This window comes from Phyllobates terribilis, unplaced genomic scaffold (genome assembly GCF_046119375.1).
Source record: "Phyllobates terribilis strain yellow unplaced genomic scaffold, ASM4611937v1 Scaffold_46__1_contigs__length_10046794, whole genome shotgun sequence".
NCBI lineage: Eukaryota > Metazoa > Chordata > Amphibia > Anura > Dendrobatidae > Phyllobates > Phyllobates terribilis.
Window position 1 is genome coordinate 5,736,757 of NW_027362806.1, and position 26,148 is coordinate 5,762,904.

Below are 26,148 nucleotides of genomic sequence, written 5' to 3' on the forward strand. Positions count from 1 at the left end.
GGGCCCATTATACAGTATACTGGTTGGCCCACGACTTTGTCAAAGTTTTCATGTTTTGAGTTTTACATTCCTGATGTAGAATCAGTCTGGGTAAATGTACATGGACATGGCAATAATGGAAAGCTGCTAACTGGACTTTGCTACAAGTCTCCTAATATAGCTGAACACGTAGAGGATGAAATGCTCCAACAAATTAAAAAGGCAACAAAAACAAGTCATGGTGAAAAGTGTTGGATCCCTTGAAATTGTTCCAGAAAATGAAGTAATTCTCCCAGAAAATTATTGCAATTACATGTTTTGTTATACAAGTTTATTTCCTTTGCGTGTATTGGAACAACACAAGAAAACAGAGAAAAAAAGGCAAATTGAACATAATTTCACACAAAATAGGCCGGACAAAATTGTTGGCACCTTGCCAAAATTGTGGGTAAACAACTTTGTTTCAAGCATGTGAAGCTTGTTCAAACGCAACTGTGGCAAGTAACAGTTGTGGGCAATATGAAAATCACAACTAAAACTAGATAAAAAAGGGAGAAGTTGATTCAATCTTTGCATTGCGTGCATATGTGTGCCACATTAAGCATGGAGAAAACAGAAAGAAGAGAAGAGAACTGTCTGAGGACTTGAGAACCAAAATTGTTGAAAAATATCAACAATTTCAAGGATATAAGTCCATCTTTAGGGATCCGCATGTTCCTTTGTCCACGGTGCGCAGCATAATCAATAAATTTACAACCCATACAGTCAAATATGGTGGAGGTTCAAAGGTGTTTTGGGGTTGTTTTGCTGCCTCTGGCACTAGGTGCCTTGCCTGTGTGCAAGACATCATGAAATCTGAAGATTAGCAAAGGATTTTGGGTCACAATTTAGTGCCTAGTGTCAGAAAGCTGGGTTTGCGTCCTAGGTCATGGGTCTTCATACTTTACTTTCCCCTTGTTGACAGTGTGTTGCAGCCTCCCCTCTGGTTCCTCAGGAGGTATGAGAAACTCCTCAACGGCTTATTAGGGAGTTAGGTCTGTGGTGGCGTTTTTAGTTGTGCAGCTAGGGTCTTTCTTGTCTGTACAGAGACTAGTTGTGTGTAGTTGCTGCATTCTCCCCTGTATGGGTTCTCCGGTGGTTATCAAGATGCGCTTTCTGGTTAAAACATTTCCCACAATCTGAACATGAAAAAGGCTTCTCCCCTGTGTGAGTTCTCTGATGTTTGATAAGAGTTGAGTTCTGTGTAAAACATTTCCCACATTCTGAACATGAAAATGGCTTCTCCCCTGTGTGAGTTTTGTGATGTTTCATAAGAGTTGATTTGTTAGCAAAACATTTCCCACATTCTGAACATGGAAAAGGCTTCTCCACTGTGTGGGTTCTCTGATGTGCGATAAGATCTGATTTCCGTACAAAACATTTCCCACATTCTGAACATGGAAAAGGCTTCTCCCCTGTGTGAGTTCTCTGATGTGTAATAAGATTTGATTTCTGTACAAAACATTTCCCACATTCTGAACATGAAAATGGCTTGTCTCCTGTGTGAGTTTTGTGATGTTTGATAAGAGTTGAGTTCTGTGTAAAACATTTCCCACATTCTGAACATGAAAATGGCTTGTCTCCTGTGTGAGTTCTCTGATGGTTGATAAGAGTTGATTTCTCTGTAAAACATTTTCCACATTCTGAACATGGAAAAGGCTTGTCCCCTGTGTGAGTTCTCTGATGTTTGATAAGATATGATTTCTGTACAAAACATTTCCCACAATCTGAACATGAAAAAGGCTTCTCCTCTGTGTGCGTTCTCTGATGTTTGATAAGATATGATTTCTGTACAAAACATTTCCCACATTCTGAACAGGAAAATGGCTTCTTTCCTGTGTGAGTTATCTCATGCCTAACAAGATGTGATTTCTGATTAAAACATCTCCCACACTTGGAGCAAGAAAATCTATTCTTCGCTGTGTGAATTTTTTGATGTTTAAGAAAAGACTTTTTGAGAGGAAAACTATTTCTATATTCTGAATGTGAAAATGGCTTCTTTACATTAGGAGCAGTTTGTTTTTTAATGCTTATTTTGTGACTATGATTTTCCTTAGTAGTCGGTAATGAATCAGAAGACAGGACCTGTTTCATAGGATCAGATGACAGATCTTTGCTGTGAAGGGATGATGGTAAATCTGGAGTAATGGCATTCACTTCAATTGTATCCTGTGGGATCTGAAAATTATCTGATTTGAAAATTGAAGATGTCAGCTGTCCCTCTGATCTCCGGGTACAGATATCTGCCAAGAATAAAACCAATTATTATTTTTTAATAAAAAAGCCTTGAATTTTATACTTTTGAACATTTCTACTTAAACTGTCTGTAAAAAAAAGGCAGGTCATATAAAAAAAATTCACTTATTCACCAGGACAATGACCATCTAATAGAAAGGCTCATAGGATGGACCAGTGGAGCGTGGTGTACAACTGTTTGTTCATTCTGCCTCCCAAATATGGAGTAAAGCCCCCGTCTCACATAGCGAGATCGCTGCTGTGTCACGGTTTTGGTGACGCAACAGCGACCTTGCCAGCGATGTCGTTATATGTGACACTTTGCAGCGATCATGCCCCTGCTGTGAGGTCACTGATCGTTGCAAAGTGTCCTGGACCATTTTTTGGTCGTTGCCCTCCCGCTGGTCAGCACACATCGCTGTGTGTGACCAGCGGGAGCAGCGATCAGGCTGGTAACCATGGTAAACATCGGGTTACTAGGGGCACACGCGCACCTAGTAACCCGTTGTTTATCATGGTTACGAGCCTGCTAAAGTGAGCGGTAACCTCCCGCTCACTGTAGCAGGCTCATAACCATGATAAACAACGGGTTACTAGGTGCGCGTGTGCCCCTAGTAACCCGCTGTTTATCATGGTTACCAGCCTGCTCCTGCTTCAGCAGGCTGGTAACTAGGAGCAGGACATCGTGGAAAGATTCTTTCCACGATATCGCTGCTCCCCTGATCGTTGGTGAGCCTGCCTGTTTGACAGCTCACCAGCGACCACATAGCGACGCAGCAACGATCCCTGACAGGTCGTATTGTTGTCGGGATCGCTGCAGCGTCGCTAAGTGTGACGGGGCCTTAAAAGGCGCAGGCTCTGTCCAGCCACTAAGATTAGGGAGCCTGGGACCAGTAGTACCATCCAGTCTGGCAGTATGGGTGTGTGTGCGCTGTCCAGCTGGAGTAATCTGCTCCCTGCTTCAGCCATATGGAAAGCACCGCACCCTACTAAAGCTGGAAGCATATTGCCGGAAGCTGCCAGATCCAGCCGTGTTCTCCTCTGGTTCAGTCCTCTGTGATCAGCTCCCGGCTTGTGTATTTGGTTCCTGTTGTGACCTTGGCCCGTTTACTGACTACTCTCGTGTCTTCTGATTTTGTACTTTCTCTGCCCTCCTGGTTCTGATCCGGCTACCTGACTATTCTTCTTCCCATCTCACTCCACAGAATAGCAGGTAACACCATGGCCCAAGCTTAGGGGTCTCTGTGTAAGTCCAGATCCATGTAGAGGGGTTAAAGGGTGATGAGCAAAGTAATTTGTGAAATCTGTAAACAGGGTAGATAGTGACAAGCCTGTTTGTGGTGGCCATCTTTTGAGCTGCCAGGTGACCATGAACAGCGCCCCCAATACATTGTGTCTGCGAACTATTCCAGGAAAATCTGCATTCCTAATAGCTAAATGGCGCTCCTTCCCTTCTTACCCTGCGATGTGCCCAGACAGTAGTGTACAACCGTATATAGGGGATTGTCGGATTCAGGAGAAGTTGGAATATTATTTGTAAGGTCCATTTGTCTCCTATTATCCTTTGTGAAAAATTCTAAAATTATCACCACATAAAGTGACACAGATCAGATTTGAAAAATGGAACCTGATTAGGAACATAAAACTGTCTGCGGGAAGGGGTTAAATCAGATGATTACTGAAGTCAAAAACTGTGAGTATAGACAACAACACATCTACTGAAATGATCAAACTCAACAGTCTCCATCAGAGAAAAATGAGTAACTAGTGGAGAAACCTCTCTGGGGTAATTAGAGTCTGGGGCTCGGGGGCTCTTCATCATCTAAACTATCGTAAGGGACAATATTTTCTGTCACATGAGTGTCAAGAAGAAATATTAGACATTTAAAGTGAAGTTTTTTACAATACTGCAGAGCTGAGGGGTCTTAAATTTAGATCTCTGGCATTTGGAAGAGGCAATGGAGATCTTTTTGAAAGACTACCAGGGAGTTACAGAGTCACATAAGTGAGGCCGGCCGATCCCACCACAATCAGACTATCATACAGAATGAACTTGTAAAAAAAGAAAGAATATATAAACATGTTACATCCCCAACAACAACGTATGTATGAAGGGAGAAATCCAACACTAAACCGGAGTCGCACTCATTTATGGTGGACCATTGGAGGTATGATGAGTCCTGACCAGAAGAGTAGAGAAAGTATTAGTGCCCCCGTTTCAGGAGAGATTGTGCAGTAATCTGAATTCTTTAGGATTGAAAATATAATGGAATTTATGACGTGGAGTGAATCCATGAAACCAGGGCTCGAGCCATGCCACCACATCTCCTGGAGGCGTGAATAGATTGTGACAGTGTCACTGGTTTTATATGTGAGGGGAGGTATGTGTCACTCAGGATGCTCTCCTGTGTGAACTAAGACCTACTTTATTTTTCTGTCAGCGTGTTATATGCTGGTAGATTTACTCTGTTAAAGGGTGTGCGGTTTTATGGGAATGGCAAAGAGGGCGGGACGCCATTCCCCCTACCTCCCCTCAGGGTGTGGCTGAGCATTGTGTAAAAGCTCAGTCCTGTTTTTTTTCCTGTGGAGTGTGGTCTGGAGAGGAAAGTCTCCAGACAGTATTGTGGAAGCTGCAGAGCTTTGCACAAGGACTTAAGCAGTGCAGTTTATGCTACCGAGAGCGGGCGGAACCCGCTCATCTATGGACTGAGTTATACTTTGTTTTGGGTTTTTTTCCGTTTAACCCAGAGGGGTCATGTTTGTTTTTCCTGCGAAACTTGCATGAGTTTATGGCTGATAATTAACCAGCAGAAAGGAAACCTGGGAACGTGTGTCCTGAGTCTGCCTCCAGGAGAGCCGAGAGAGTCGTCTTGCCACAGTTGGTGTGAGAGTGCATGCAGGATTCCAGAAACACGTGTACCTGCCACAAAGACCGGTGGATGTCCTGGGTGAAGGCTGCCAGCCAGCCAGAGAAGTCCAGCAGCATGGAGGAGCTCATTAAGCACCTGGTCCAGGCCCAGCAGAGCATGCAGCAGCAACACCTACAGGCCCAGCAGAGTATGCAGCAGGCCCAGCAGAGCATGCAGCAGCAGCACCAGGAGACGACCAAACTGTTGCTTCAGCAGATCCAGTTGCAGCAAAGGTCGCAACAGCAGCACCAGCAGGAGGCGCAACAGCAGATACAGCTTTTGGCGGACGCCATCCAGAGCAGAGCGGCCGCCCCACCCTCAGAGACGACTGATGATTCTTACGTCAGGAAGGCGGTAAGGATGGCAATGCAGAAGATGACCCCTGGGGATGATGTAGAAGCATTTCTGACTGTTTTTGAGAGGGTGGCTGATCGGGAGAGACTTCCACCAGCACAGTGGGCAGAGGTTCTGGCGCCATATTTATCGGGTGAACCCCAGAGGGCGTATTTTGACTTGGCGCTGCAAGATGCTAAGGAGTATCCCAAACTAAAGACAGAGATCTTAGCACGTCTGGGAGTAAATATGGCGGTGAGAGCCCAGCGAGTTCATCACTGGGCGTATGCTAGCAACAAACCCCCTCGTTCGCAGATGTTTGACCTCCTGCATCTTGTTCAGAAGTGGCTACAACCGGAGTCCTCCACTCCGGCCCAGATGGTTGAGCGGGTGGTGATTGACAGGTTCATGCATTCCCTTCCCAAGCCAGTACAGACCTGGGTTGCCCAGGGTGATCCCCAGAACGCAGATGACTTCATCGGCCTGGTAGAGAGGTACCAGGTAGTCGAGAGATCTCTTGGGAAACCGGATGCAGTCACTTCTCCCTACTGGAATACCCAAAAGGGGGCGGGTTCACCACGGAAGGGGTCTAGAGCCACCACTGGGGGACGTCCCACTCCTACTGAAGGTGCCTTTAGAACAGTTGGTAAAGATATAGTTTGCTGGCGGTGTCACAACCCTGGACATGTAGCCGCCAGGTGTCAAATATCCCCTGAGCCCATGGACTGCAACCTAGGCAGACGGGTCTCCTATTATGCCTATCCAGCCTGTAGCGTGGACTGTCGACCCGGCGAGGGGCCGCAGGCGTGTGCAGTGTCCATTAATGGAATAAAAGTGCTTGGGCTGTTGGACTCCGGGAGTCTGGTGACCTTGATCAGAGCATCCCTTCCCCACCAGTTGATCCCTTCCAAAACCCTGGGCGTTCAGTGCATCCATGGTGACGCCAATGACTATCCCGTGGCCACAGAAACAGTGGGGACAGACTGTGGTGCCCAGTCCCATGAAGTCGGGGTAGTAAAGGACTGGATACATCCCGTCATATTGGGCCGTGATTTTTCCTTATTCTGGGACTTGTGGGGGAAGGGAACTGGACTAAGTAGCATGGGGAAAAGCCAGGTCCTTGAAGAAGAACCCCCGACGAAGTCTCAGATGGAGGAGTTCCCACTGTGTGTCCTTGTCAGTGATGAGGGTGAGACGGTGACCAAGGAGGCCGACCTCCCTGTGTTAGATATGTCCAGAGAGAACTTTGGGACTGCTCAAGTTCGAGACCTGACCTTAAAAGGGGCGTTTGACCAGGTTACTGTATGTAATGGGGTTGCCCAAGAGCCGGGGCCGACACCAGATTCCCCCAATTTGCAGTGCAGGGGGAGTTGCTATATCGGGTGGCCAAACTGAGGGGCAGTGAGATAGTGGAACAGCTGTTAGTGCCGGGGCCATACAGACGGCGGGTGCTAGATATGGCCCATTCACATGTTCTGGGGGGACACCTAGGGGTCGAGAAAACTCAGGAGAGGATATTGAGAAGGTTTTATTGGTCAGGGTGTTATCGAGAAGTTCAAAACTATTGTAGGTCCTGCCCCACCTGCCAAATAACCGCTCCCTCCTCCCACTTCCGTAGGCCCTTAGTCTCACTACCTGTGATAGAGGTTCCCTTTGAGAGGATTGCCATGGACCTCGTGGGCCCCTTAGTTAAATCAGCTCGGGGCCACCAATATATCCTGGTTGTCATGGACTATGTGACTCGGTATCCGGAAGCGGTTCCCCTAAGGAACATGTCCAGTAAAAGTATAGCCCGAGAGCTGGTCCATATTTTTGCTCGGACAGGTCTACTAAAAGAGATTCTGACAGACCAAGGAACCCCCTTCATGAGCAAGGTGATGAAGGAGCTTTGCAGAGTCCTTCAGATAACTCAGCTTCGGACCTCGGTTTATCATCCACAGACCGACGGCCTAGTGGAACGCTTCAACAAGACCTTAAAGGCGATGCTCAAGAAGGTCGTTGAAAAGGATGGGCGAGACTGGGACTACCTGCTCCCATTTCTGCTTTTCCCAGTCAGAGAAGTTCCTCAAGCCTCCACTGGCTTCTCTCCATTTGAGCTCCTATATGGGCGGCATCCAAGAGGTCTCCTAGACATCGCCAAGGAAACTTGGGAAGCTGAAGTCACGCCACACAGGAGTATCATCGAACATATCGCCCAGTTACAGGAGAGAATGTCAAAGGTAATGCCCATCGTGAGGGAACATCTCCTCCAGGCGCAGGAAGCCCAGGCGAGGGTCGGCGAGACTAAGACAGTTCCAGCCCGGGGACCGTGTTTTGGTGCTGATCCCTACTATCGAGAGCAAGTTCCTCGCCAAATGGCAAGGTCCATACGAGGTGGTGGAGAAAGTCAGCGAGGTTAATTATAAAGTCCACCAGCCTGGCCGAAGAAAGCCGCATCAAATATATCATATAAATTTGCTCAAGCCGTGGCGGGACCGTGAACCTGTGGAAACTCCTTGCCTGGGAGCCGCACCAGAAGGCAAGGTGGAGGAGGTCACTATTGCAGATACTCTATCACCGGCCCAAAAGCAACAGTGTCGAGAATTACTACAGCGGAATCGGGAGCGGTTCTCAGAGTTGCCGGGGCATACTCAAGTGGTAGAGCATGATGTGCTGACAGAGCCGCACGTACGAGTGAATCTGAAGCCGTATCGGATTCCGGAAGCACGCCAGGAGGTGATCTCGGCCGAGGTGAAGAGGATGTTAGACCTCGGAGTAATAGAGGAGTCAAAGAGTGGGTGGTCGAGCCCAACCGTCCTCGTGCCGAAACCCAATGGAGAGTGGAGGTTTTGTAATGACTACCGCCGGCTGAATGAGGTATCCAAGTGTGACGCGTACCCGATGTCCCGCGTCGACGAACTCATCGAGAGGCTTGGACCGGCGAGGTACATCACCACTCTCGACCTGACGAAGGGCTACTGGCAGATCCCCATGGCTAAGGAGAAGACGGCTTTCTCAACACCTGATGGGTGTTTGCAATACACGCGGATGCCGTTCGGACTACAGGGGGCCCCAGCTACTTCCAGAGGGCTATGGATCGGATCCTAGCCCCACATAAGAAGTATGCCGCAGCCTACCTCGACGACATTGGGGTCTTTAGCCCAGACTGGGCTAGTCACCTACCTAAACTACAGGCCGTTCTGGACGCGCTAAGGAAGGCAGGATTTACCGTAAATCCGAAAAAGTGTGCCATCGGGAAGGAGGAGGCCAAGCACCTGGGCTATGTTGTTGGGAGAGGCGAAATAAAGCCGCAAATCAAGAAAGTGGAGGCAATTCAAACCTGGCCGCAACCACTCTCGAAGAAGCAGGTGAGAGCGTTCCTAGGAATGGTGGGATACTACCGGCGGTTTATCCCGAATTTCGCCATGATTGCCGCGCCACTAACGGATCTTCTAAAAGGCACCAAATCAACCATGGTGAAATGGACAGAAGAAACGGAGACCGCGTTTCAACAGTTGAAGCTAACACTGTGCAAGCATCCGGTCCTGGTCACGCCAGACTTCGAAAAAGAATTTGTGGTCCAGACGGACGCTTCAGAGGTTGGTCTAGGGGCTGTACTCTCCCAAGAGATAAATGGGGAAGAACATCCCATTCTCTATCTAAGCCGAAAGCTGTCCTCCTGCGAGAAGAACTACGCCATAGTAGAGAAAGAGTGTTTAGCCATAAAATGGGCCGTGGATACACTGAAATATTACCTACTAGGCCGGAAGTTTACAGTCATGGCCAAAAGTTTTGAGAATGACACCAAAATTATATTTTCACATGATCTGCTGGCCTCTGGTTTTTATTAGTGCTTGTCTGATGTTTATATCACATACAGAAATATAATTGCAATCATATTATGAGTAGCAATAGGTTATATTGACAGTTAGAATGAGTTAATGCAGCAAGTCAATATTTGCAGTGTTGCCCCTTCTTCTTCAAGACCTCTGTAATTCTCCCTGGCATGCTCTCAATCAACTTTTGGACCAAATCCTGACTGATAGCAGTCCATTCTTGCATAATCAATGCTTGCATTTTGCCAGAATTTGTTGGTTTTTGTTTGTCCACCCGTCTCTTGATGATTGACCACAAGTTCTCAATGGGATTAAGATCTGGGGAGTTTCCAGGCCATGGACCCAAAATCTCTATGTTTTGTTCCATGAGCCATTTAGTTATCACCTTTGCTTTATGGCAAGGTGCTCCATCATGCTGGAAAAGGCATTGTTGGGCGCCAAACTGCTCTTGGACGGTTGGGAGAAGTTGCTCTTGGAGGACATTCTGGTACCATTCTTTATTCATGGCTGTGTTTTTAGGCAAGACTGTGAGTGAGCCGATTCCCTTGGCTGAGAAGCAGCCCCACACATGAATGGTTTCAGGATGCTTTACAGTTGGCATGAGACAAGACTGGTGGTAGTGCTCACCTCTTCTTCTCCGAATAAGCTGTTTTCCAGATGTCCCAAACAATCGAAAAGGGGATTCATCAGAGAAAATGACTTTGCCCTAGGCCTCAGCAGTCCATTCCTTGTACCTTTTGCAGAATATCAGTCGGTCCCTGATGTTTTTCTGGAGAGAAGTGGCTTCTTTGCTGCCCTCCTTGAAACCAGCCCTTGCTCAAAGAGTCTGCGCCTCGCAGTGCGTGCAGAAGCACTCACACCAGCCTGCTGCCATTCTTGAGCAAGCTCGGCACTGCTGGTAGTCCGATCCCGCAGCTGAAACAGTTTTAAGATACGGTCCTGGCGCTTGCTGGTCTTTCTTGGGCGCCCTGGAGCCTTTTTGACAACAATGGAAGCTCTCTCCTTGAAGTTTTTGATGATGCGATAGATTGTTGACTGAGGTGCAATCTTTGTAGCTGCGATACTCTTCCCTGTTAGGCCATTTTTGTGCAGTGCAATGATGGCTGCACGTGTTTCTTTAGAGATAACCATGGTTAACTGAAGAGAAACAATGATACCAAGAACCAGCCTCCTTTTAAAGTGTCCAGTGATGTCTTTCTTACTTAATCATGACTGAATGATCGCCAGCCCTGTCCTCATCAACACCCACACCTGTGTTAATGGATCAATCACTAAAACGATGTTAGCTGCTCCTTTTAAGGCAGGACTGCAATGATGTTGAAATGTGTTTTGGGGGTTAAAGTTCATTTTCTGGGCAAATATTGACTTTGCAAGTACAGTAATTGCTGTTAAGCTGATCACTCTTTGACATTCAGGAGTATATGCAAATTGCCATTACAAAAAATGAAGCAGTAAACTTTGGAAAAATTACTATTTGTCTCATTCTCAATACTTTTGGCCATGACTGTAGATTAGTATCAGACCATGCCCCGTTGAGATGGTTGAGGGAGAAGAGGGGTAAAAATGCCAGGGTAACTAGATGGTCCCTAGGGCTTCAAGAGTTTAACTTTCACGTGGAGAATAGGCCCGGGAAGTTACATGGGAATGCAGATGCCCTCTCTAGGATTCCCTGCCTGGTGTCAGAAGGTGCCCAAACCCCCGGCTTTGGGCAGAGGGGGGAATATGTGACAGTGTCACTGATTTTATATGTGAGGGGAGGTATGTGTCACTCAGGATGCTCTCCTGTGTGAACTAAGACCTACTTTATTTTTCTGCCAACGTGTTATTTGCAGGTAGATTTACTCTGTTAAAGGGTGTGCGGTTTTATGGGAATGGCAAAGAGGGCGGGACGCCATTCCCCCTACCTCCCGTCAGGGTGTGGCTGAGCAATGTGCTAGCTCAGTCCTGTTTTTTATCCTGTGGAGTGTGGTCTGGAGAGGGAAGTCTCCAGAGAGTATTGTGGAAGCTGCAGAGCTTTGCACAAGGACTTTAGCAGTGCAGTTTATGCTACCGAGAGCGGGCGGAACAAGCTCATCTATGGACTGAGTTATACTTTGTTTTGGGTTTTTTTCCGTTTAACCCAGAGGGGTCATGTTTGTTTTTCCTGCGAAACCAGCATGAGTTTATGGCTGATAATAAACCAGCAGAAAGGAAACCTGGGAACGTGGGTCCCGAGTCTGCCTCCAGGAGAGCCGAGCGAGTCGTCTTGCCACAAGATGTATATTACAGCCATCAGCCACGCACAGCTTAGAGATATATCATGGCACAGATGTAATGTTATTTATGTAGTTTATCAAGATCCTGTTTGAAGATAGTCAGTTTTAAAAGAAATTGAAAAGTATAAAGGGAAACTCTGTTGTTATTGTACAGAAATTCACACTTGTCCCTCAATGCACATTTAATGTTATCGATTAAAAAAGCAAACTTTGACCATAAAGACTGGACCTGGTCTTGTAGGGACCATATGAGAACATTCAGCGGCACAGAAAGGAGAGAAGGTAGATTCATCCAATAAGATATCAGGGATCTAGGAAGCCAACAGCATCATTACCCTCCGCTTTCTCTTACAGGCCCATCAGAATATTTTTCTTCAAGTGTTTTTCTCACTTGTCAGCACTTTCTACGTACGCTGTCATTTGGCTTTGTAGTTTACAGATCTGGGGAGGTAACGGTCAGCGTCTACTAATCCCAGGGGGTAGGTGGATCCTCCAGGTTGTAAGATCTATAGAAAAGGTCTTTCACAATTACACAAAGTAAATTGAATATTTTCGGATGGAGGAAAATGTTGTGGTCTAGAGGGAAAATGGTGATCACAAGATTGTGATACGGCCGGACTACACGACTGATAAAGCAGCCACAGCCGGTGACTGAGAAGAATCTGTGACTTCTCAGAATTTAGTAGTTACTACTCACCAGGGTAGAGGACGCAGTGTCTCAGGCACGTGATCCCTTAGCCCATTCTCCCTGTCTTCTGGTCGTATCAAAACCACGGCATCCACACCATACATCGGCGTGGATATCGCGGTTTTGATAGCCCATTCTCCCTGTCTTCTGGTCCTAAGGGATCACGTGCCTGAGACACTGCGTCCTCACCCTCCTTTCCTATTGTCATTCCCAACAAGTGGTACACTGATGAAGGTCTTATAGACCGAAACGTGTTTTTGTTTTTTTTCTGCTGTGGACTGCAATTAAAATTGCTTTTGCTAAAATTCATTACCTGAGTGCTGAGGTTTCTCTTATATTATATGCGGTTTGGACCATACTTGTACACCCTGGTCCAGTAGTGCTGCGTTCTCCACCACTATTACTGAGAAAAATCTAAGACTTCTCAACATTTCATAGTTACTACTCACCTGGGTAGTCATACGTAGGAATCTCCTCCTTACACCGCTCATCACCCCCCACATATGTCTCTGTAGTATTAATATGGGTCAGATCTTCACCCTGAAACAAATATTGTAAAAGTCACAGACAGAAGGAGAAGTCACATCTATGATCAGCTCTAATCCTGCCATCTCCACCGTTCTCATTACACAAGTATAAACCACAATAATGGTGGATAAAACAAGACTGAAGACATGACTTTTACAGCCGTCTACACATCATAGGGGAGATCTCATGACATCTTCTCTCTACCTGAGGAACATTGGGATCTTCTTGTTTACAGTCCTGTGGAAGAAGAGGACGAGGACATCTCTCTGGTGTTGTCCTCTTACTGGATAGATCTGGAGGAAACACATACAGGGACTGAATTCATTCTTTACATACAGATAATTATAGTCCGTGTGTATTTAGCCCTGTCTATTACCTGGTGATGTGAGGGGCTGGGGAACCTCCATCATGATGTCCTTGTACAGATCTTTGTGTCCTTCTATATACTCCCACTCCTCCATGGAGAAATAGATGGCGACATCCTGACACCTTATAGGAACCTGACACATACAATGATACCGTCATCCCCTCGATCCCTCCATAGCGTTACAGTATAATGTCCCAGCATTCCCAGCAATATCACCTCTCCAGTCAGAAGCTCAATCATCTTGTAGGCGAGTTCTAGGATCTGGTCATTGATGTCCTCATGTATCAGGGGGGGAGGTGGAGGCTCCGTGATTAATCTCTGGTTATGGAGAGACACATTTATAAATCTCACTACAGACATTTCCAGAGTCCTCACCTCTCCAGTTCTGTCCATCTGTTATTCCCATAGATAAGAATGATGTAATGTGACGTCATCAGAATCTCTCACCTCTCCAGTAAGCCGGAAGAGGATCTCTAGGGTGAGGTGTAATATCCTCTCCGCCATCTTGTCCCTGTCCATATCCATCTTTGATGGGTAAATCAGGAAAATTTTCTTATATAGACGATCTTCACTGAGAGGATCCGTTATTGTAGAGACCTGAACGAGAAGATTAGCCGATGTAAAATCATAAAAATCCTGTATAATAATACAATTACTGGACATAATAAGGGGAAACATATGAGGAGATTTATTATTTTAAATTTAGTTTTTTCTTTACATCTAGTAATAAAACCTGTATATTTAGGCCACAGACAACAAGCAGTTTCTTCCTCAAAGTCTGCAGCTGAATACGTTTCTCATAGACTCACCTTCCATAACGCTAATTCTCGTCTCATTTTCAGTCACTGGAATTGGCATTAGCAATACTGCAGGAGATATTCATTACACGTGACATGAGAAATAACTACTTCATGATGAGGAAACATCTACTACTACGGATCTAAAACCATATTTGTAGACAGTCCGTCACTGACGACATCACCACTGGCCGTCTGTATGAATGTTTCCCGTCTTCTCCGAACTGTAATCTTCTATCAAGTTAGATCTCATGTCTGATTCACACACAGAAGTTTGAGGCTTTTATAAAAGCTGTTTTGTTTGCACAAATGCCGTGGACAGAAATTATTTGATACTAAAGTCTACATGCACAGTGTATTATGGGTTTTATTTCTAGACTTAGGCTTTCCTATATTACAAGAAAAAACCCAGAAAAAAAGCAGATATTAAAAGGTTTCAAAAGAAAATTGGCACCAACAATTCTTGTAAAAAGAAAAAACATGCAAAAAGCAGAAGACACATTTTGTAATTTTTTAACATGTTATGAACTCTTTTGGGCACCAGAACATAGATGTACACCTCAGGGATGGCACAGGTGCGGCAGCAACAAAATCCCTGGCAGTTTAACCACTTGCTCCTGCAAAAAGTAAACATGGCATCTAAGAAAGTGTGACAGAGTTCAGCTGAATGCCCTCCTCCCCCAAGTACTGGGCCTGTAATGTACAAAAGTCTATTAGGCCGAGCCAGAGGCAGAGTTCCATAACTTACTTTTTAACGCCTCCATAAACATTAGACTAAAGTTACATGGAAGCACTGATTTTGGTTGACTATATAATGTATTTGGGGACCTCCCTACAGATGCAGTCAGTCATACAAACCACGGGAAAGCTGGAATATTTGTGTATGGGGGAGTCTGGAGAGATAGCCGTCTGCCAAATGATCCTTCAGCCAACACTTATCTCATGTGTATGGGGCAGTTAGTATTACACTGACAGGCAGTGATAATACACGGCACTACAGTAGTACAGTCCATCACCTGAGCAATCAAAGGCTTCTGTGTTGTATGATCGCACTAATGAGAGTTATTTTAAAAAGTTTATAAAAAAGGTTTAAAAAAGTTTTAAAGTGAAAATATCACAGTTTTAGCAAAAATAAATATTTGTCACTATAAGGAAAACATGCATATAATGAGAAAATGGAGAGGGAGGTCAGCTCACTGTTTATTTAATGCACCTTGTCTGAAGAATACAGCATGAGCCGCCCTGGTCAGGGACTGTGAAGACCCGGAGTCTTCTGTGGGCGTAACGCTACTCAAACAACACAGGGTGAGGGTAAAACAGCATGGTAATACTTTATTGAACCACAAAGCGGACATTAAACACACAGAACAGTCCCAGCAAATACCCAAGATGGTACAACATTACACAGTCTCACCCTTCCTTCTCCGCCCGCCTGGGATAGAACAGCTGCGACTTTGGAGACTTCCAGGGCCGACTACCTCAACCAGTGGCCCTCCCCTTCTGGCGGACCCCCACAGAGAGAAGGTAGCGGCAAGCTTAGGAAGTCAACAGTCCATTGAGGAACAAGACCAGGAGACCCGATGGTCCCATCCAGGCCTCTCCGAGAGTTTCCATGGGACCAGACGACCGGTGGGTCCCTCCTGGCAACTCCAAATGTCTCCATCGGTTCTAGTTGACCGGTGGGTCCCTCCTAGCAACACCTAAAGAGCATATCCATGGGGCCAAGTGACTTTTTCGTCCCCTCCTGGACTTCCCAAAAGTATCCATGGTCTCTCTGATGGTTAATGGAGCAGATCTGAAACTTTCCAGTGAGGGCTGATACCCTTAGACTAGAATCATGTAGAATACAAATCTGTGTCTGTTTAGATGCCATGCAATATATCTACTTTCCTGAAGGATGTCTCCCATTCTCCTTCCAAAGTCCTTCTGATGTTCCGTGATTCTCTGACCCAAATTTCATTCTGTCTACAGCACTACAGACATCCCTGTTTGTATTTACATCTGTGTGAGGTCATAAAGCCCAGGTAAAAGAGGTGAGGGTGCAGGGATCACCTATCATTGTTTGAGCTAATCTATTTACATAGTTGGTATCACAGGGGCTGTTGTAAATAAACTTTCAGCTGACTTAGTACAATTTGTCATTAGCACAGTAAACATGATTGCTTCCAAACGAATAGAATTCAGCATTCAAGGTTATACAAACACTATGACCTTTTTGATCAGCAAGAGAAATACAGCCCCTGACGAAGCTACTGTAGTAGCGATACGTGTAGGGCTTACCTCTCTACAGTGGACTCCAACCGTAGGTATCTATGCCCTACGTGTATCACTACTACAGTAGCTTCATCAGGGGTCGTATGTTTTTAACCACTTGTGTGTCCCTACATGAAATAAAGTTGCTATTGTATTTATTATTTGTAGTAATTCTTATTATTTTTGGATGTGCATTATCTCACTGTGCAAGCTTTTCTCTACCTACTTCTTTATATGCTTTGTTGCACAGTTACCATTGCCCCCCGTATCATATTTCAGTGATTTAGATTGTGTTGTGCCGACTGACAAATATCTTAATAGATTAATGTCTTCTAATACATTTTTTTAGCGGACCTGACGTGCATCCCACGTATTGTAGTTAACTCTCTATACACTCTATTAAATAAATGACCCCCTATAGTGTTACAATTGATGAAATTGTGTATTGAAAATTGCTGTACCGTTAGGTTTTCTTCAAATGTGTTGGTTTTATTAACATACTTGCATGCTTTACAGGGTGTATGGCCACATTTAAAAAAACCCTTATAGGATAACCAAGTTACATTGCGTTTGATACTTGTTTCTTGCTTATTCCGCCTGGTGTAGAAGCCTTTTTGGATCCAAAACTCAAACAAAATATGCAAAAGAATTTACAAAGTCTGGAGGATGCCATCTCAGACATCAAAAAAACTACGTTTGAGAGAGATATCAAAGACTACGAGTCAAATTCAATTTACACATGGAAACTAAACAAACCAGGAGCTACTGTTCTGAAATACAGGTCACACAATAAATTCAAAGGAAATAGAGGAGAGCGGATGTCAGCTTCACAAATCCTAATGTGTCCATGGGTTCCTCTAATTATAATTCTCTGAGGACTTATCTGATGCATCAGTGGGATCAGCTAAAGACAGATGGAACAAAAATAAATTCTCAAGAACGCCCGATAATCCAGCACAAAACAACGGGCGGGAAGAAAGCTCAAAAGTGCCCGGACACGTGCGTTCCATGCCGGAGGGCATCACGGTCTCCTATCGGCGCATGCGCATGTCCGGAAGCATGCGTTCCATGCCGGATCGCATATGGTATTGGATTGCATACCACCAACATAGAAAAATCCTATCTCTGAGATCAGCATCATGGGAGACTAAAAACAAGTACTGCACATCCTCCCATCATGTAATAGGCATGTAGATCTACTTTATCACTACAAAAATTATGGGATGGTGGCCCACAGTATATTCCTAAATGGTCAAACTTGACCTCTATTGCACAATTAGAGATACACAAGGATCACCACACTTGTTAATAACGAAATAGTATAAGTGGAATATAATTGATAAGTAATAATTCTGATATAGAAGCTCAGATATCTCGGTGAAGTACAACATATGTAAACCCCATTCACAGGGAACTGACTAGCAATGGGTAGAGCATAAAATCCAAAAATATAATCCAGAATGGGGATGTATTCACACAAAACAGGCATAGGAAATTTGCTCATTGAGTCCCTTAGGGGCTAGTGAATCCAGTCTCACAATCCACTCACTTTCCTTTCGGAGCATACATCTATTGTAAAAATTATTATTATTATTATTATTATGATCACCTCCTCTCACATTGGGTTTAACCACCACAATGATACAAAAGGAGAGGTCTCCGGTTTCACCTCGATGTGCACTGTTCATGTGTCTCACTAATGGGATCTCCCGAGCATGGCGTATATCGCCCAAATGCTCCCCTACTCTCCTCCTGGACACCCTCTTGATCTTGTCTACATATTCTAGGGGGCAGGTGCATGTGGCCATATATACTAGTCCTGAGGTTTTACAGATGGAATAATCCCACTGGAAAAAGATTTTAACCATGGAGGAACTTGAGAAAGATTTACATGGTCTCATCCAATTACATGTACAACATTCTCCAGAGCTAAAGAAACCACAGATTCTTCTATCTAGCCAAGTCCCCTTGGGAGCAGGTTTTTTATAGAAACTGCGCATGGTCCCTAATTGACCAAACCTTTCTGAAAGTTATTGTGGGAGTAGATTCCACGGCACCCTCAGGTCTGGGTCGACCACAAGTATATCCCAGTGTTTTCTGAGGATATTAAAGATACAGTCACTCTGATTGTCATAAGTTTTTCTTACTCGTGTAGTCCAATCTTCTTCTTGGTCTCTTGGATTGGTATGGAGGAGTGTCTGTCTCTCCCATTTTTCTGCAAACGATGATGCGGAATCGAAAATGTACCATGAGTACCCTTTATCCCTTAATCTGGTGTTCCGGTCTATTGCCTGTATATTAAAATCTGTGACATTCGAGCAGTACCATCTCAACCGTAAAAATTGGCCCTTGGGTTTTCCTCTTTGTATGGGGATGGGGGTGGTGGTTATCCCACTTCAATAGTTTATTAGTGCTTGAAGGTTTATGGTAGAGGAGTGTCCCTAGGGTCCCATTTCAATCTTTCTTGATCAGTACATACAGGAACGGCAACTGGTAATAATTGGTGTTGGTCTGCTCCTTTAAACAAAATGTACTTTTCAGGTTATCCCCCCCAGCACCCTCACTTATCTTCCCTTCTTTTGAGGCCCACAGAGTCAGACTCTACCAGCCATTCTCCCTGCGAGTGGCGGTTGTGTATCGCCCTCCGGGCCCCTCCCGTCAGTTTGTGGATCATTTTGCCACTTGGCTTCCAAACTTTCTATGCTATGACATCCCCACCCTCATCATGGGAGACTTTAACATCCCAATTGGCGATTCCGTCTCCAAATCTGCCGCTCATCTTTTATCGCTAACTTCCTCCTTCGGCCTTTCACAGCTTGCTAATTCTCCTACACATGATGGAAATACTCTTGACCGGATCTTCGCCCGGCTCTGTTCAATATAGGACTTTACTAACGCTCCTCTTCCGCTCTTTGATCACAACCTTCTTTCATTCTCTGTCAAGCACTGTCCCCCTGCTCAGGACACCCCCACTTTCCACACTTACAGAAATATACAATCCATTAACACCCAGAAATTTATGAAAACGTTGCAAACATCATTGGCCCCAATCTCCTCCCTCTCATGTCCCGACTCTGCACTGAAGCATTATAACGAAACATTGCAATGCTCCCTGGATGAAGCCGCACCTCCTACATAGAGAACAACTCGGCACAGATGAGGACAACCCTGACACACACTGTAAACACGTCTTCTCCAGCGGTGCTCCACGTGCGCTGAACGGCTGTGGAGAAAATCTAATCTGCCCGAAGATTTCCTCCATTATAAATGTATGCTTAAAACCTATAACTCCGCTCTTCACCTCTCCAAACAAACCTATTTAACAAACTCATCATCTCACAGTCCAATAATGCTAAACGCCTGTTTAACACGTTTCACTCTCTCCTCAATCAAACAGCACAAGGTCCGACCACCGACCTCAGCGCTGACGATCTGGACAATTATTTGAAAGAAAAATTTAACCCCATCAGACGCGAAATTTTCTCCCAATCCTCAAATGTAATGCATGCTCCTCCCTCCCACACTGCATCTTGCTCATTTTCTGACTTCGCACTAGTCACGGAAGAAGAAGAAAAAAACCATCCCTGGACGAGAACTGTGCTGCTAACTACAGACCTGTCTCCAATCTTCCCTTTATCTCTAAACTCCTGGAATGCCTCGTCCATTCCCGTCTGATCCGCTATCTCTCAGATACTGAAACTGCCCTCACTAAAGTCTCTAATGATCTACTAACAGCCAAATCAAATGGTCACTACTCCCTGCTGATTCTCCCAGACCTCTCTGCATCATTCGACACTGTGGATAACCAGCTCCTGCTCACTATGCTCTGCTCTCCCATGAGGGAGAGTGATGGGGTGCTACGCGAGATGACCTGTCCTCCACAGTCACCAGACCTGAACCCAATCGAGATGGTTTGGGGTGAGCTGGACCGCAGAGTGAAGGCAAAAGGGCCAACAACAAGTGCTAAGCATCTCTGGGAACTCCTTCAAGATTGTTGGAAGACCATTTCTGGTGACTACCTCTTGAAGCTCATCAACAGAATATCAAGAGTGTGCAAAGCAGTCATCAAAGCAAAAGGCTACTTTGAAGAACCTAGAATATAAGACATATTTTCAGTTGTTTCACACTTTTTTTTGTTAAGTATATAATTCCACATGTGTTAATTCATAGTTTGGATGCCTTCAGTGTGAATGTACAATTTTCATAGTCATGAAAATACAGAAAAATCTAAATGAGAAGGTGTGTCCAAACTTTTTGTCTGTACTGTACCTGTGCCCAATATTGCCACTTCAGTTTGTGGCTCCACCATTACTCCCCAGCAACCAGCAACAAGCCCACTGGTTTGTCTTGGGATCATACTCGGTTCAGATCTTGTCTTCACACCTCACATCAAATCACTAGCTCGCGTCATCTACACCTCAAAAACATCTCTAGAATCAGAAATTTTCTTACCTTTGACTCGGTAAAAACTCTCACTGTAGCTCTTATTCATTCTCCTCTGGACTACTGTAACTCTTTACTATTGGGTCTCCCTCTTTCTAAACTCTCCCCTCTCCAATCCATCTTGAATGCAGCAGCCACGATCATATTCCTCACCAACCGATACACCAATGCCTCTTCCCTGTGCCAGTCATTGCACTGGTTGACCATCCAATACAGAGTTCAATATAAACTTATCACTCTCACCCACAAAGCGCTCCATGCTTCAGCACCCCCATACATCTCTTCCCTAGTCTCAGTCTACCACCCTACAAGTGCCCTCCGTTCTGCTAAGAATTTTAAACTAAAATCCTCCGTAATAAGAACCTCCCACTCCTGTATCCAAGATTTTCCACGTGCTGCACCAATTCTTTGGAATGCAGTACCCAGGACAATTCGATTAATTCCCAATACCCACAGTTTTAGGCGTGCCGTAAAAACCCATTTCTTTAGACTGGCCTATCGCCTCAACACACTTATCTAACTGTCCCAGTTTGGCCCATATTAAAATTTTCTTCAAAATCATGTTCATACCATCCATGCACTGATTAGCCTCTGTCTGTACTGTACACATACTGGATGGCGACCAGTTCATGTAGTGCTACGTACTTACCCTATTTAGTATATTAAGGCTGTATTATAGAATATATGTACATTTTACCTTTTGTGTCTCCCTATTTGCTTATAGACTGTAAGCTTGCGACCCTCACCCCTTTTAATATCTGAGTTATGCTTATTCTGTAAAGTCTGTATTGTCTGTACAAGTCCCCCCTAAAATTGTAAAGTGATGTGAAATATGTTGGTGCTATAAAAATAAAAAATATTATTATTATTATAATTAAATTCAGATGTAAATCTAAAGCCCACTCTATTGATGAGGAGTTCCCCGACAAATCTTCCATGAAGTCATTATGTCTGCTACACTCGACTGATCTCGATTTCAAGAAACGTTTTACTCCTCTGATACCATCCTCAGGCCGTATATTACTGTACAAAGCCTCGATATCTAGTAAGGCCGGCTGCTCCCCTACATGCATGTATACATGCTCGAGGGTATACATGGAGGGGAGCAGGCAAAGGGAAAACCAACTCCAGAGGGATTATTCCAACTGTAAAACCGGTACTGTGGGGGCAACATACATCCTGCATAAGGGGCATAATGGGGGCATTACACTGTGTGGGGGCATCATACATCCTGCATAAGGGGCATAATGGGGGCATTACACTGTGTGGGGGCATCATACATCCTGCATAAGGGGCATAATGGGGGCATTACACTGTGTGGGGCATCATACATCCCGCATAAGGGGCATAATGGGGGCATCACACTGTGTGGGGGCATCATACATCCTGCATAAGGGGCATAATGGGGGCATTACACTGTGTGGGGGAATCATACATCCTGCATAAGGGGCATAATGGGGGCAGTACACTGTGTGGAGGCGTCATACATCCTGCACAAGGGGCATAATGGGGGCATTACACTGTGTGGAGGCATCATACATCCTGCACAAGGGGCATAATGGGGCATTACACTGTGTGGGGGCATCATACATACTGCATAAGGGGCATAATGGGGGCATTACACTGTGTGGGGGCATCATACATCCTGCACAAGGGGCATAATTGGGCATTACACTGTGTGGGGGCATCATACATACTGCATAAGGGGCATAATGGGGGCATTTCCCTGTGTGGGGGTATCATACATACGCATAAGGGGCATAATGGGGGCATTACACTGTGTGGGGGCATCATACATCCTGCACAAGGGGCATAATAGAGGCATTACACTGTGTGGGGGATTCATACATCCTGCATAAGGGGCATAATGGGGGCATTACACTGTGTGGGGCATCATACATACTGCATAAGGGGCATAATGGGGGCATTACACTGTGTGGGGATATCATACATACTGCATAAGGGGCATAATGGGGGCATTACACTGTGTGGGGGCATCATACATGCTGCATAAGGGGCATAATGGGGGCATTACACTGTGGTGGCATCATACATACTGCATAAGGGGCATAATGGGGGAATTACACTGTGTGGGGGCATCATACATCCTGCATAAGGGGCATAATGGGGGCATTACAGTGTGTGGAGCCATCATACATCCTGCATAAGGGGCATAATGGGGGCATTACACTGTGTGGGGGCATCATACATCCTGCATAAGGGGCATAATGGGGGCATTACACTGTGTGGGGGCATCATACATCCTGCATAAGGGGCATAATGGGGGCATTACACTGTGTGGGGGCATCATACATCCTGCATAAGGGGCAAAATGGGGGCATTACACTGTGTGGGGGGCATCATACATCCTGCATAAGGGGCATAATGGGGGCATTCCAGTGTGTGGAGCCATCATACATCCTGCATAAGGGGCATAATGGGGGCATTACAGTGTGTGGGGGCATCATACATCCTGCATAAGGGGCATAATGGGGGCATTACACTGTGTGGAGGCATCATACATCCTGCATAAGGGGCATAATGGGGGCATTACACTGTGTGGGGGCATCATACATACTACATAAGGGGCATAATGGGGGAATTACACTGTGTGGGGGCATCATACATTCTGCATAAGGGGCATAATGGGGGCATTCCAGTGTGTGGAGCCATCATACATCCTGCATAAGGGGCATAATGGGGGCATTACACTGTGGGGGGCACCATACATCCTGCATAAGGGGCATATTGGGGGCATTACACTGTATGGGGGCATCATACATCCTGCATAAGGGGCATAATGGGGGCATTACACTGTGTGGGGGCATCATACATCCTGCATAAGGGACATAATGGGGGCATTACACTGTGGGGGGCATCATACATCCTGCATAAGGGGCATATTGGGGGCATTACACTGTATGGGGGCATCATACATCCTGCATAAGGGGCATAATGGGGGCATTACACTGTGTGGGGGCATCATACATCCTGCATAAGGGGCATAATGGGGGCATTACACTGTGTGGGGGCATCATACATCCTGCATAAGGGGCATAATGGGGGCATCACACATTCTGCATAAGGGGCATAATGGGGGCATTACACTGTGGGGGGCATCATAAATCCTGCATAAGGGGCATAATGGGGGCATTACACTGTGTGGGGGCATCATACATCCTGCATAAGGGGCATAATTGGGGCATTACACTGTGTGGGGGCATCATACATCCTGCATAAGGGGCATAATGGGGGCATTCCAGTGTGTGGAGCCATCATACATCCTGCATAAGGGGCATAATGGGGGCATTACACTGTGGGGGGCATCATACATACTGCATAAGGGGCATAATGGGGGCATTACACTGTGTGGGGGCATCATACATCCTGCATAAGGGGCATTACACTGTGTGGGGGCATCATACATCCTGCATAAGGGGCATTACACTGTATGGGGGCATCATACATCCTGCATAAGGGGCATAATGGGGGCATTACACTGTGGGGGGGATCATACATCCTGCATAAGGGGCATAATGGGGGCATTACACTGTGGGCGTCCTGTACTCTGAGAACAATACGTTTCCTCCCTTCCTGTCTCCATAGTGGGGTCGTATGTATCTATTACAGGAAACAGAACAAAACCTTATGATTCTCATAAAGGGGCAACACAAGACCCCAAAAGAGCCTCCGTGCTGAAGGGGTTAATGCCCCCTGCGCCCAGTAATGGGGTCTCCACATACCTCCACCTGCAGAGCCGCCACCACATATATGGCTGTTGTGTGCGCACAGGACCTGTGATGAGGTCACAGGAGGGGAGGAGTCAGGGGTCACATGATCAGGGGCCTCAGTGGATGCAGGACTCTGCTGTGCTGGTTGTCATGGTGCTGGATGAGCTGAAGTTTATGTGTGGGGTCAGGAGGGGTTTACAGTGTGGATGTAGCAGAGCCGCGTGTGTACGAGGTGTACGGAGCAGAGCCGCGTGTGTACGAGGTGTACGGAGCGGAGCCGCACTTGTATGAGGTGTACGGAGCGGAGCCGCATGTGTACGAGGTGTACGGAGCGAAGCCGCGCGTGTACGAGGTGTACGGAGCAGAGTCGTGTGTGTACGAGGTGTAGGGAGCGGAGCCGCATTTGTACGAGGTGTACGGAGCAGAGTCGTGTGTGTACGAGGTGTAGGGAGCGGAGCCGCGTGTGTATGAGGTGAGCAAAGCCGCGCGTAAATGAGTTGTACGGAGCGGAGCCTCGCGTGTACGAGGTGTACGGAGCGGAGCCACGCGTGTGCGAGGTATACGGAGAGGAGCCACGCGTGTGCGAGGTATACGGAGAGGAGCCGCGCGTGTACGAGGTGTACGGAGCGGAGCCGCACTTGTATGAGGTGTACGGAGCGGAGCCGCATGTGTACGAGGTGTACGGAGCGGAGCCGCATTTGTACGAGGTGTACGGAGCAGAGTCGTGTGTGTACGAGGTGTAGGGAGCGGAGCCGCGTGTGTATGAGGTGAGCAAAGCCGCGCGTAAATGAGTTGTACGGAGCGGAGCCGCGCGTGTACGAGGTGTACGGAGCGGAGCCACGCGTGTGCGAGGTATACGGAGAGGAGCCACGCGTGTGCGAGGTATACGGAGAGGAGCCACGCGTGTGCGAGGTATACGGAGAGGAGCCGCGCGTGTACGAGGTGTACGGAGCGGAGCCGCGCGTGTACAAGGTGCACGGAGCGGAGCCGCGCATGTACGAGGTGTATGGAGCGGAGCCGCACGTGTACGAGGTGCACGGAGCGGAGCCGCGTGTGTATGAGGTGAGCGAAGCCGCGCGTAAACGAGTTGTACGGAGCGGAGCCGCGTGTGTACGAGGTGTACGGAGCGGAGCCACGCGTGTGCGAGGTGTACGGAGCGGAGCCGCGTGTGTATGAGGTGAGCGAAGCCGCGCGTAAACGAGTTGTACGGAGCGGAGCCGCGTGTGTACGAGGTGTACGGAGCGGAGCCACGTGTGTACGAGGTGTACGGAGCGGAGCCGCGTGTGTATGAGGTGAGCGAAGCCGCGCGTACACGAGTTGTACGGAGCGGAGCCGCGTGTGTATGAGGTTACGGAGCGGAGCCACGTGTGTACGAGTTGTAAGGAGCGGAGCCGCGCATGTACGAGGTGTACGGAGCGGAGCCGCGCGTGTGCGAGGTGTACGGAGAGGAGTCATGTGTGAACGGAGCGGAGCCGTATATAACAGAAGTAGTTAGTGTACGATGCCGTGTGTACGATGCTTTGGGTATATAGTCTGAAGTGCTGACATTGCTGAGTGTGAGGAGCGAGGGGAGTTGGATCCCAGTAATAGAGAATCTCAGCTGTTCCCTCCATTGATGCAGTAAACAGCGCGCAGCAATGATAAATGAGATTGTGATCCTTGGTTGTGAATATCGGGACGTTTCAGTGTAATAACCTTTCTCAAACACTCGCTGGATGGGGGCACTGTGGGCAGGAATAGCTTATAGGGGGCTACACAATTTTTAAAGCAGTTTCT

The 26,148-nt window shown here is 46.5% G+C and overlaps 1 protein-coding gene across 1 annotated transcript; it reads right to left on the minus strand.

The window, feature by feature from the left end:
* Window positions 1-394: 394 nt before the first annotated feature.
* On the minus strand, window positions 395-24,447 carry LOC141191485 (uncharacterized). Its single transcript, XM_073661384.1, has 7 exons — window positions 24,385-24,447; window positions 13,596-13,745; window positions 13,365-13,466; window positions 13,158-13,281; window positions 12,986-13,074; window positions 12,703-12,793; window positions 395-2,261 (listed from the first exon to the last, which is right to left on the minus strand). The coding sequence occupies exons 2-7, from the start codon at window positions 13,671-13,673 to the stop codon at window positions 1,069-1,071; spliced, it is 1,677 nt and encodes a 558-aa protein (XP_073517485.1). The 5' UTR covers window positions 13,674-13,745; window positions 24,385-24,447; the 3' UTR covers window positions 395-1,068.
* Window positions 24,448-26,148: the final 1,701 nt, after the last annotated feature.